This window comes from Lithobates pipiens, unplaced genomic scaffold (assembly GCF_037356315.1).
Source record: "Lithobates pipiens isolate NorthernLeopardFrog02 unplaced genomic scaffold, aLitPip1_a1.2 Scaffold_18, whole genome shotgun sequence".
In the NCBI taxonomy this organism is placed as follows: domain Eukaryota; kingdom Metazoa; phylum Chordata; class Amphibia; order Anura; family Ranidae; genus Lithobates; species Lithobates pipiens.
The window spans coordinates 649,334,763-649,347,915 of record NW_027507758.1 but is presented as its reverse complement, the minus strand read 5'-3'; the positions used below and the strand labels follow the sequence as shown (position 1 = coordinate 649,347,915).

Sequence of the window (13,153 nt, the reverse complement as noted above, 5' to 3'; positions counted from 1 at the left end):
TGGGAACTACCATGATAACTTTTTGGGACAATAGTCACTCCAACGCTAGAAGGAGCAACTTCTTTTTCTCTGGGTACATTTGATCTGAGGAAACGAGGAGAAGGGAATTCTCTGAATTCTAGTTTGTAACCTAGCGTTATTGTGGAGACCACCCATTTGTCCCAAAATTCCTCGTGCCAGAGCCCTGAGAACTTTAGTAGTCTTCCCCCCCACTCGAGTGAGCGGGGGCGCCCCTTCATAAGGAGGTCTTAGTGTTTTGTCTTGAAGACCTTCTCCCCCCAGGACTTCTTTTGCCCCTGGGGTTGACTCTGAGTTTTAACCTTAGAGCTTGACGGAGGAGGCCGTCGTGACTGCCTGGAGGCTGATGCCCCTGGCACTGGAGCAATCGCCCATTTAAAGGAGGGACGTTTACTCCTTTTCTTGACTGGTAAAAGGGTGCTTTTCCCACTAGAGATCCTTTGGATATAATTGTCCAAGTCCTCTCCAAACAGTTTTGCACCACGAAAGGGAAATCCCGCCAGGAGTTTCTTACATGGCGATTCAGCTGAATAATTTTTCAGCCACAAGATTCTACGCATGTGTACCAATCCAAGCGTAAGGCGAGACGTCTGAAAGATAGAATCTCTGATAGCATCAACAGCAAAACACAGAGCCGCTGGAAGGTTAGCTAACCCCCCCGGGCTTGCTGTTCAGGTAAGGCCCCTGTTTAACATGGTCTCTCAAATATTGACAGAATCCAATTGCTGCCACTGCAGGTTGTGTTACTGAACCTGCCAAGGCGAAAACATTTTTTAATAGGAATTCCATTTTCTTATCAGTTGGATCCCTAAGCATCTGAGTGTTGTCAACAGGACAAGTCCGGCTTTTGTTTACGGAGGAAATGGCGGCGTCAAGTGCCGGTATACCCCACATCTTAGTAAATTTTTCCTCCATAGGATAAAGTGTAGAAAACTTTTTAGGAGGAAAAAAATGTTTATCGCAGTTTGAGGAGGTTTCAGTGAACCCAGAGAAGAAGTGGGTTCTTTAACTGACTCAGGTACGGGTAACTTAAACGTGGAACGGACCAATCCAGCAAGAATTTGCACCCACATTTTCTCATCCTGAGAAGCTGAAGAGGACCCTTCTCTACTAGATTCCTCAGAAGTGGAATCATCAGTCTCCTCCCGATCCTCTGAGGGGGATTCCTCTCTCCTTCATCCCAGAGTTCCTCACTCTGAGGGTCCTGGGTGATAGAGGGGGGCCTAGTGCGTTTTCTTCCACTGAGTGAAGATGCGATTTAGGCCACTAATCTTTCCTCTAAAACGTTTATGGTTGAGGAAAAAAACCTCCTGTGTAATGTATACAGGGGCTGAAGTGCCAGAAGCAGCTGCAGCCCCCGACGGCTCTCCCAGGCCAGCCTCCCCGGGTCCTGCAGGGGGGAGAAGGTGTTGCAGAGGGGGGTCCTCAGAGCCTGAAGGGAACCCCTTAGAGACCCTATTCTTCGGGGTACTTGAACCTCATTTTCCCACAGTGCAAAGCAACAAAAGGTAGAGGTACCACACAAAAAAATGCACTGACTGCTGAGCCCTGTAGTTCAGCAACTGCTGCTGCTACTTAAGACTCAGTCTGGTGCCTAAGTAAATGCTGCCTGGGAATGCCTGTGTCTCCCACACTCACATGCGCCTGTCAGCTCTGTGTCCCTCCATAGGCTGTGTGCATCTGAAAAAGAGTGCACTTTAAAGCCTGTGTAGCCTAATGCTCCGCCCCCCCCCTCCTCCGACCACTTCCGCCCCCCCCCCCCCACGCCCGTTTTTAAAAACGAGCGTTTCCCGCGCGAGCAGAGGCAAGCATGGAGGGGAGGCTGGGACAGAGGAGAGGGAAGGGCCGGTGGATGTGAGGCTGCTGTAATGGCGGCGGTGGACGGGGCGGACGTTGGCGGGTGGTGGGGTATATTACCGCTCTCTGCCCAGGCCTGTCTCAGGCCCATAATCCATGGAGGGAGAATCCCAGAAGGAAAAAAAAAAAACCCTTACCTTCATCCTTCCAGGAGCATGGCTGGAGGAGCATAGAGAGTGGACACCAAGCAGACAGATCAGGCATGAAAAGGTATGTGCTCTTGGAAGCTCCCGGTGGCGACTATAGGCATAGCATACATTTACTTAAAAGGAGAAAACCTACTAGAACTAGAAAAATTCTTGAGGAGTCTCCCTTACCTTATCCAGCTTGCAGGGTCTGAATAACAGACCCAATCTTCACCTCTCACGGTGGGCTCCGTTAGGAAAAAAAAAAACTTCAGAGACTGGGGCCCCCTTAAATAGGGGTATCCGCAGTTCTGGGCCCGTAAAGCACCCTGCCAGGAATATGGCTGAAAAAAACAAATACTGGATCCAAGGGTCCAGCTCTCTAAAAAGAGAAGCGTGACAGGTAAAACCTTGTTTCTTCGGACACGAGGCCCGGGTACCATCCAATTCGGCCTGGAAAAGACACCTTGAATGGATCCGGTTGCATAGCTGGCCCCAGTAAGGATATTCCAGCGGAGCTCAGCACAGCACATCTATCTTTACTTGTGCCCAACACCTAAGACACTGCCGAAAAAACGGAGGCACCTCCAGTAGGGGGAGGGGTTATATGGGGGATTGAACTTCCTGTCTAGGGTGTGCCAGTGTCCAATCACCTAGTGATACCCTATAACCCCTCAGTAATTACTGAGTCTCTGTGTCCCGTGATGTACGAGAAAAAAAAAAACTATTTGTGGGGGGGGGAAAGGACGTTGATTTTTTTAATTTATTTGGGTGGATTGTTGCATGACCGCGCAACTGTTATTTTTACCACTGATTGCTGTATTAGTGTCACTGTTTTCCCGCAAAGTGTCAGTTAGTGTCAAATTGTCCGTTGCAATATCGCAGTTCTGCTATAAGTCGCTGATCGCCACTATTACTAGTATTAAAAAGAAAAAAAAAATCTATCACAATTACAGTGTCTATCCTGTAGTTTGTAGGCGCTATAACTTTTGTGAAAACCAATGAATATACACTTATTGGGATTTTATTTTTACCAAATAATATCTAGCAAAATACATAATTGCCTAAATTGATAAAGAAATTAGATATTTGTTACATTTTTTTTTTTTTTTAATTGGATGTGTTTTATAGCAGAAAGTAACAAAAATATTGTTTTATTTACAAAATTGTCTTTTATAGCGCAAAATTGTCTCGATAGCGCAAAAAAAAAAAAACGCTATAACTTTTGCACAAACCAATCAATATACATTATTGGGATATTTTTTTTTACCAAAAATATCTAGCAGAATACAAATTGGCCTAAATTGATGAAGAAATTAGATTTTTGTAATTTGTTTTTTAATTGGATATATTTTATAGCAGAAAGTAAAAAATATTGTTATATTTTCAAAATTTTCTTTTTTTGTTGATAGCGCAAAAAAAATAAAAAATAAAATCAGAGGTGATCAAATATCACCAAAATAAAACTATTTGTGGGGAGAAAAAAAAGGACGTAAATGTTATAAGTTCATTTGGGTGTATTGTTGCATGACCGCGCAACTGTCATTTTTAGCACTGATTACCGTAATAGTGTCACTGTTTCCCCGCAAGGGTCAATTAGTGTCAGATTGTGCATCACAATATCGGAGTCCCGCTATAAGTCACTGATCCCACCATTAATAGTATTAAAAAGAAAAAATATCTATCACAATTCCAGTATCTATCAAGTTTGTAGGCGCTATAACTTTTGTGCAAATCAATCAAAATGCACTATTGGGATTATTTTTTTTTTTTTTTGTTTATCAAATAATATCTAGCAAAATACATAATGGCCTAAAATTGATGAAGACATTTTATATTTTTTATATTTTTTATTATTCAATGTGTTTTTTAAGCAGAAAGTAAAAAATATTGTTTTATTTACAAAATTGTATTTTATAGCGCAAAATTGTCTCGATAGCGCAAAAAAAAAACAAAAAAAAAAAAAAACGCTATAACTTTTGCACAAACCAATCAATATACACTTATTGGGATATTTTTTTTTACCAAAAATATCTAGCAGAATACAAATTGGCCTAAATTGATGAAGAAATTTTAATTTTTCATAATTTTTTTAAATTTTTTTATTGGATATGTTTTATAACAAAGTAAAAAAAATATTATTATCTTTTCAATTGTTGATTTATTGTTGATAGCACAAAAAAGAAATAAAAAAAACTCAGAGTTGATCAAATACCACCAAAAGAAAGCTCTATGTGTGGAGGTAAAAAAAAAGGATATACATTTTAAACACTTATTTGGGTGCATTGTTGTTGCACGACCGCGCAATTGTCAGTTAAAGTAAATGGCCTGGTCATAAAGTGGGGTAAATCTTCCAGAGGTCAAGTGGTTTCAGATTCCGCCCGCAATCCAGATTGCTCAGGTGTGAACAGAGCCTAAATCTCCCCCCAATTTTATATATATATATATATATATATATATATATATATATATATGTAAAATAAATATATATTCTCTAGGGCACCTGCTTAAGAAAAAAAATAAAAAAAATGTATATGTATATGTATATATATATATAATTTTTTATTTTATTTTTTAAGCATAGGCCCTAGAGAAAAAAATGGTGAGTGCCATTTTATGTCATACAATATTTGCGCAGCAATTTTTCAAACCAATATTTTTTTTTTTAAGCAGGCTGTGCTCAAATATTGGTTTGAAAAATTGCTGCGCAAATATTGTATGACATAAAATGGCACTCACCATTTTTTTCTCTAGGGCCTATGCTTAAAAAATAAAATAAAAAATTATATATATATATATATATATATATACATATATATATACATTTTTTTTATTTTTTTTATATAAAATGGTGGTCGTTTATATATATATAAAATGGTGGTCGTTGCCATTTTTTATGTCATACAATATTTGCGCAGCTGTGTTTTTTGAACCAATATATTTTTTTTTTAAGCAGAGGCCCTAGAAAATAAAATGGTGGGTGTTGCCATTTTTTATGTCATATAATATTTGCACAGCCTTTTTTTCAAACCAATATTTTTTTTTTTTTCTTTTTAAGCACAGGCCCTAGAGAATAAAATGGTGGGCGTTTCAATTTTTTATGTTATACAATATTTGCACAGCGGTTTTTCGAACAGATATATATATATTTTTTTTAAGCAGAGGCCCTCAAGAATAAAAATGGTGGGTGTTGCAATTTTTTTTATGTCATACACTATTTGCTCAGCGTTTTTTTTTTAACTAATATATATATATATATATATATATATATATATATATATATATATATATATATTAGTTTAAAAAACGCTGAGCAAATAGTGTATGACATAAAAAATGGCAACACCCACCATTTTTATTCTTGAGGGCCTCTGCTTATATATAATATATAATATATATATATATATATATATATACATACTTTTTTTTTTATAAGCAGAGGCTCTAGAGAATAAAAATGGTGGGTGTTGCCATTTTTTTTTATGTCATACACTATTTGCTCAGCGTTTTTTTTTTAACTAATATATATATATATATATATATATATATATATATATATATTAGTTTAAAAAACGCTGAGCAAATAGTGTATGACATAAAAAATGGCAACACCCACCATTTTTATTCTCGAGGGCCTCTGCTTATATAAAAAAAATATATATATATATATATATATATATATATATATATATATATATATATATATATATATATTTTTTTTTTTTTTTTTTTATAAGCAGAGGCTCTAGAGAATAAAATGCTGGGTGTTACAATTTTTTTATGTCCTCAAACACAAAGTGAGGTATCTTGGGAACCCCCATCTTAAGACATTCTCAGCTCCGCCCACCTACCACCCCGCCATTGCTGACAACCTCAGCACCTCACACAGCCAATCACAAGCCAATAAAAAGAGTTTCCACCATACAGAGGAAACGAGGAGAATTCGGGGAAATGTGTGTTTTTTTTTTTTTTCTGCACATCGGCTAATATTTACATTACACAACCCCGAAGGGAGAGGTAGAAATATTGTGTCGGCGGCGTCGGTTTAATTACCGCTACACACAAAAAAAAAAAGCTGATGAATGATGGAGCGCTGCGCCGACGCCGAGCGTTTCACGGGAACGTATTTCAGGGCTCTTCAATGGAACAAAGAGGCCCCTGTGGGGGGGATTTAATTATTAAAGAGCTTTTTTTTTTATATGTAAAAATCTTGTTTCTGCGGTTTTCTATACCGCCGGTTGTACTTTATATATTATTCATGGCTGCCGCGGCGGTGGATACCTGCGGTTTATTTCTAGAACAAATTAGAGCCGAACGCGTGTCGCCAATTTTATTTAAAGCCGGCAAGTGGAGACATAAAAAAGAAAAAAGGGGGTGAGATGTATTAAAGGGTGAAAATAAAAGGAGCGCAGGATAAAGTCGCTGCAATAATAGTAATACATTGCAGCTTATCAATCATTAGATGTGGTGGCTGCATTCGTTTTCTTTTTTCAGTTTTTTTTTTTCCCCCCTCTGTTTTCACCTGCTGATCGGGCCAGTAACACCCCCTCCTATATTAGAGCGCCCCCCCCCCATTCTGGATGAAGGAGCACAGCAGAATTGCCAGTCGGGGGTGGGGGGGGGATATTAATGGTACTAGCAGATTTAGATACACAAACTAATCGAAGCCAAACTCACAGCTCACGGCAAACTGTTTTGTTTTGTTTTCCTTTTGGAATAAAGGCTTTACATAACAAATAAAAGCGCATCATTGTAAGCACCCCTGTTAGTGTTAAATGGTTTGTCTTGTCTGTGTAAACTGATATGTTCTGCTGGAGAGCTTGAGCTTGTAAAAAAAAAAACAAAGTACAAAAAAATAGACTTGCTGGCTGGATCACCGGATGAAAATAGAAGAAAAAAAAAAAAAAAAAAAAAAGAAAACAAAAGCAGCCGTCACATTTAAGAATTGGTAAGCTGCGGTATAATAAATGTTTGTTTTTGGGCTTATTAGCACTCTGATGAGCAGAGAGGCGGAGTCTGCATGTGGTCACATGACCTCTCTTCTTTAGAAGAGTATCGGTTTTCCGGGGATTTCCGACCGTTTAGTTTAATTCCAGTGCAGATTTCCCTACCCGGGTGTCACTTACCTCGCAGGTGGCGTTCTTCAGGGGGGATGGGAAGAGCACGTTGGTCATTACAGAACTCTGCAAGATCGGCGAGTCTCTGGTGTTCAGGAGGAGCACAGAATCTGCATGACCGAGAGAAGAGAGAGGGGGAGAGGAGGGGAGAAAAGAGAGAAGAGAGAGGGGGAGATGAGAGGAGAAAAGAGAGAAGAGAAGAGAGAGATGGAGAGGAGGAAAGAGAGAAGAAGAGAGAGATGGAGAGGAGAAAAGAGAGAAGAAGAGGAGAGAGAGGGGGAGAGAAGAGAGAAGAGGAGAAAAGAGGGGGGGGGACAAGGAGAAGAGAGAAGGGAAGAAAAGAGAGAAGAAGAGAGAAGGGAAGAAGAGAGAGACAAGGAGAAGAGAGAAAAGGACAAAAGAGAGAGGGGGAGAAAAGAGAGAAGAGAAGAGAGAAGAGGAGAAAAGAGAGGGGGAGAGACAAGGAGAAAAGAGAGAAGAGCAGAAAGAGGGAGAAAGAAGAGAGAAGGGGAGAGAAGAGGAGAGAGAAGGGGAGAGAAGAGGAGAAAAGAAAAGAGGAGAAAATAGAGAAGAAGAGAGATAAAGGGAGAATAAAGAAGAGGAGAAAAGAGAACAGATAGGAGGTGAAAAGAGGAAAGAGGAGAGAAGAGAAAAGAGAGAAGATGATAAAAAAAGAAGAGGAGAGAAGAAAGGAGGGGAGAGAAAAAAAGAGAAAAGATGCAAGAAGAGAAAAGAGGAGAGAATAATGGCGAACGGAGAAGATGAGAGACGCAAAAAGAGGTGAAAAGAGAGAAGAAGAAAAAGAGAAAAGAGAGAAGAGAAGAAAAGAGATGAGTGAATAGAGAAAAGGAAAGAAGAGAGGAGAGATGAGAAAAGAGAGGAGAGATGAGAAAAGAGAGAAGGGAAGAGAAAAGAGAGAAGAGGAGGGATAAAGGTAGAGCAGAGAAGAGGAGAAAGGGAGAAAAGAAAAAAGAACAGAGGAGGTGAAAAGAGAAGAGAAAAGAGAGAAGATGATAGAAAAGAAAAGAGGGGAGAAAAGAGAGAAGAAGAGGAGAGATAAAAGGGAGAACAAAGAAAAGGAGAAAAGAAAATAGAACAGAGGGGAGGTGAAAAGAGGAAAGAGGAGAGAAAGGAAAAGAGAGAAAATGATAGAAAAGAGAAGAGGAAAGAAGAGAGGATGAGAGAGGAGAAAAGAGAGGAGAGAAGAGAAAATAGGAGAGAAGAAGGGAGAATGGAGAAGATGAGAGAAGCAACATGGGGAGAAAAGAGAAACGAAGAGAAGAGAGGAAAAAAAGGATAGAAGAGAGAAGGGGATAGAAGAGAGAAGGGGTTAGAAGAGAGAAGGGGAGAAAAGAGATAAGAGAATAGAGAAGAGGAAAGAAGAGAGAAGAGGAGAGATGAAAGAAGAGCAGACAAGAGGAGAAGAGTACAGAGAGGAGATGAAAAGAGGAGAGAAGAGAAACGAGAGAAGATAATATAAAAGAGAAGAGGAGCATAGGGAGAAGGAGAGAAAAGAGAGAAGAGGAGAGATGAAGGTAGAAGAGAGAAGAGGAGAAAGGAGAAGAGAACAGAGAGGAGATGAAAAGAGAAAAGAAGAGAGAAAGAAAAGAGAGAATATAAGATTAGAGAGAAGAAGGGAGAGAAGAGAGATTATAAAAGAAGAGAGAAGGGAAAACAGAGAAGATAGGAGAAGCGAGAAGAGGAGCAAAGGAGAAAAAGAGAAGAGAACAGAGAAGAGGAGGAGAGGGTAGAAGAAAGAAGAGGAGTAAAGAGAGGAAAGAAAAGGAGAGAGAAGAGAGATAATGTGATCGGATTATATTCAGAGAATACAATGGTGACAATTTCATCAGATAATTTCTACGATTCAGCAAAAATAGTAAAATGAAGAAAGAGACCATATTATATTATTATTATTATTATTATTATTATATTATATTATATTATTATTATTATTATTATTTTTATATAAAAAAACGAAAATAAAAATAAAAAATAAACCAGCCTGTAGAATAAGAATAATAATACATGGATGGCATCCAGAAGACTCGGACTTTCGATCGTCTCTCACAGATCTACACAGAAGTATCATCATCATCTGACACTTCCTAGTGTGTCGGGATGTCGGCGCCCCCCACTGGGCACTACGGCTCCATCTGCTGGTCACTACATCCCTGCAGAGCTGTACTGTAATATACTAATGACTATCGGGGATTTAGTTCCATAGCTTGTCTGGCTGACACAATTCTATAAAGTTCGACTTATAGAGAAAACAAATAGATAGAATAAACCTCTGTATACAGAACCCTAGACACAGCTGATCGAGAGGCAACAGAAAGCTGATGCTGGGCTTCCTAATTAGAAAGCCTACCATGATTTTAAAAGACATTTGTAGTAGAATACGGGAAGGCTGCAACCAGGGCCGCCGATAGGGGGTACCACTGTGCCCGGGCATACAGGGGGGCCTGGACAGCAAGGAGATCAGTGTGGCGACACAGGAGGACAATTATAGAACGATGCACTGTGTCTGTGTCTCTCCCTCCAGCAGCTGAAAGCCGGTTTCTCCCCTTCTCCCTCTGACAGCTTTCAGCTGCTGGAGGGAGAGACACAGACACAGTGCATCGTTCTGTAATTATCCTCCCGTCCCACCACACCGATCCCCTTCCATGTGCTGCCAACATCAGAGTCTCCACTACGAGCCTGGGACCTCCCTCCTCCCCCTCGCAGCGCTACCGGTTTCCTCTTCCAATTGCTGCGTGCGCACAGGCGGATGGAAAGTGGAGGAAGGGGCTGCTAAATATGTAATTTGCCGGCCCCTTCTTTTTCAGAACTGCACACAGTGAGTGATCGATACAGATGGCTCCTGTGTCCTTTCATAGCTGAAGCATAGTAAATTGTGTTTACTATGATTCAGTTTACGCATGAACAGGAGCCTCTGTCGCCTCTTCATTCATCTTCTGTGCAAATGAGGCTCCAGAGAAAGGGATTGAGGAATCTGTGTCCTCAATTCGTTTCTCTATCTCAAAGGTGAGATGTAAGGGGTCTGTTTGGACCCCTGATATTTCATCTAACACCCCCCGAACAAGCGTTGTAGAAAAAAATAGCAAAAAATAATTTACAAAATGTAAAAAAAAAAATATTTTTATCATTGTAAAAAAGAAAAAAAAATAATTGTGAAAAAAATAATTTACAAAATGTAAAAAAGGGGGGAGAATTCGTAAATTTGAAAAATTTGTACATTTTGAAAATTCAGAAATTTTTAAATCCGAAAATTTTCCAAAATCCTAAAATAAGGAAGAAAATTCGAAAATTTGAAAGAATGAAAGTCCAAAAATTCTAAATGATAACTAAAAATAACTAACTATTACTAACTATTAAATTATAGGTATTGGAATTTCCTTTCAAATTTGGCTCAAAAGTAAACGTAATGAATATGAAACTTATCCGAAATTACAAATGAAACGGAATATAATAATAATAATAAAAACATTTTTATTATTATTATTATTAATTTGTTACGTTCCATTAGTTTAGATACTGCATTCGTTATTTCGGATAATTTGTAACATTTTCGTTACGTTCACTAACAGCCAAATTTGAAAGCAAATTCCAATACTTATAATTTAGTAGTTAGAGTTATTAAAGTTATTATTAGTTAGTTAATTTTTTTTCAGAGTTTTATCATTTTTTGGGTTTTCGAATTTTGGGATTTTTGTTCTTATTTTCGTTCTTTTGAATTTTCGTTCTTATTTTTGGATTTATGAATTTTCGGATTTCCGAATTTCCGATTTTCGAATATTGAATTTCCCAATTTCCAAATTTTCAAGTATTCAAATTCACGAATAATTTAAGTTTGAATTTACGAATATTCTAATTTACAAATATTCTAATTTACGAATATTCTAATTTACGAATATTCTAATTTACGAATATTCTAATTTACGAATATTCTAATTTACGAATATTCTAATTTACGACTGTTCTAATTTACTAATATTCTAATTTACGAATATTCTAATTTACGAATATTCTAATTTACTAATATTCTAATTTACTAATATTCTAATTTACGAATGTTCTAATTTACGAATGTTCTAATTTACGAATATTCTAATTTACGAATATTCTAATTTACGACTGTTCTAATTTACTAATATTCTAATTTACGAATATTCTAATTTACGAATATTCTAATTTACGAATATTCTAATTTACGAATATTCTAATTTACGACTGTTCTAATTTACTAATATTCTAATTTACGAATATTCTAATTTACGAATGTTCTAATTTACTAATATTCTAATTTACTAATATTCTAATTTACGAATGTTCTAATTTACTAATATTCTAATTTACTAATATTCTAATTTACGAATGTTCTAATTTACGAATGTTTTAATTTACGAAAGTTCTAATTTACGAATGTTCGTAAAAATTCGTTAAACCGGTTTTCGTTAATTCAGATATTTCCGAATTGAAGAATTTGTCGAAATTCGTTAAAAAACTAATTCGGAACGAAACGAATTGCACATGTCTAATAAAATTTATTTGCATTTCCTAGACCTTTGCGGTAATATCGGGGGACGTAAAAATAAATTTGAACTACCACTATTTTATTCTCCAGGGTGTCCGCTTTCAGAAATGATATGTTTTGGGAGTTTTATGTAATCTTCAGGCTTAGAATAATGTGTGCAAACCACCCCCCCCCCCCCCCCCCATCGTCTCTGGCAGTGAAAGGGTTAAAGGGGAGGAGTAAAATTAAGATTTTATTCAAATAAAATATAAAAACATTGACACAAAGAAATCTCCTCCTGCCCCATTTTACCGCTCCCCCTACAATACACGACTCGTTACCTTCCGACTCCTCCAGACTCCCGATCCGCCATAGTGAGGTTTGGGGGTCCAACGTCCACCCGCAGCTGCCGTCTTCAAACATACAGTAAAATCCGGGGGGGAGATTTCCTGCGGGGGACACGTAGAGAGAACATGTGAGATATCTGTACACCGGGGACACCTCTCATCATTGTATCTGACCCGGGAAGTGAGAATGTTACATTGTTACTGCCGACGTCACACACACAAAACACAATCTGATCACAAAGACCAAATCCATCCCATTGTTTGTAGTTTTGGATGGAGACTGAAGACTTGTCATTGGTCGGGGGGATTCTTCGCCGGCCAATCAGAGACCTTATTAGGGGGATTCTCCCCAATGTCCTGTAGGGAAGTGGCCTTAAAATGATATCCTTGTTCTCCAGTAATAATCCATCTTCTACCTAATAGGCGTCTAATCTCGTTTTCATTCAATTATTTATCACCATATTTTTCTACCTCCTTGTAATGTCCTCAGTGAGGTCCTGAACCTCTCCTCTTCCCCCTCACTTTGTAATGAGCAGTGAATGATAATTGGGTGATGTATGCGGCTCTAGGCACACCACACATCGCATAGTCCCACAGTCCCATACACCACAGTCCCATATGTCACAGTCTCAATTACCAAAGTCCCACAGTTCATAGTCCACAGACATAGTCCAATAGTCCACAGTCCCATATTTCAATAGTCCCACATTCCCATAGTCCTACAGTCACATAGTCCATTAGTCCCATATTCCAAAGTCCCAGAGTCCAGAGTCCCATAGTCCATTAGTCCCCAGTCCTATAGTCCATAGTTCCATAGTCCCATATTCCATAGTCCCACAGTCCCATAGTCCATAGTCCTACAGTTGCATAGTTCATAGTCTCACAGCCCATTATTCCAGAGTCCCATAGTCCACAGTCCATACTCCACAGTCTCATAGTCACATAGTCCATATTCTGCAGTCCCATAGTTCATTAGTCCAGAGGTCCATAGTCCCACAGTTCACAGTCTCATATTCCTATAGTCACATAGTCCATATTGTACAGCCCCATTGTTCATTAGTCCAGAGTTCCAGGCTCATATTGCCATAGTCCCACACAGTCCCATAGTCCACAGTCCATATTCTACAGTCGCATTATACATTGATCACGTATTCCATAGTTCTACATTTCATAGTC

The 13,153-nt window shown here is 38.4% G+C and overlaps 1 protein-coding gene across 1 annotated transcript in view; it reads right to left on the bottom strand.

The window, feature by feature from the left end:
* Positions 1–13,153, bottom strand: part of LOC143989331 (ALK tyrosine kinase receptor-like) — a 318,070-nt gene that overhangs the window by 278,190 nt on the left and 26,727 nt on the right. The window contains exons 2-3 of the mRNA XM_077489419.1: positions 11,972–12,079; positions 7,127–7,227 (exon numbers count right to left, since the gene is read on the bottom strand). Coding sequence (XP_077345545.1) covers positions 7,127–7,227; positions 11,972–12,079 — 209 coding nt within the window. The remainder of the gene's footprint in view (positions 1–7,126; positions 7,228–11,971; positions 12,080–13,153) is intronic.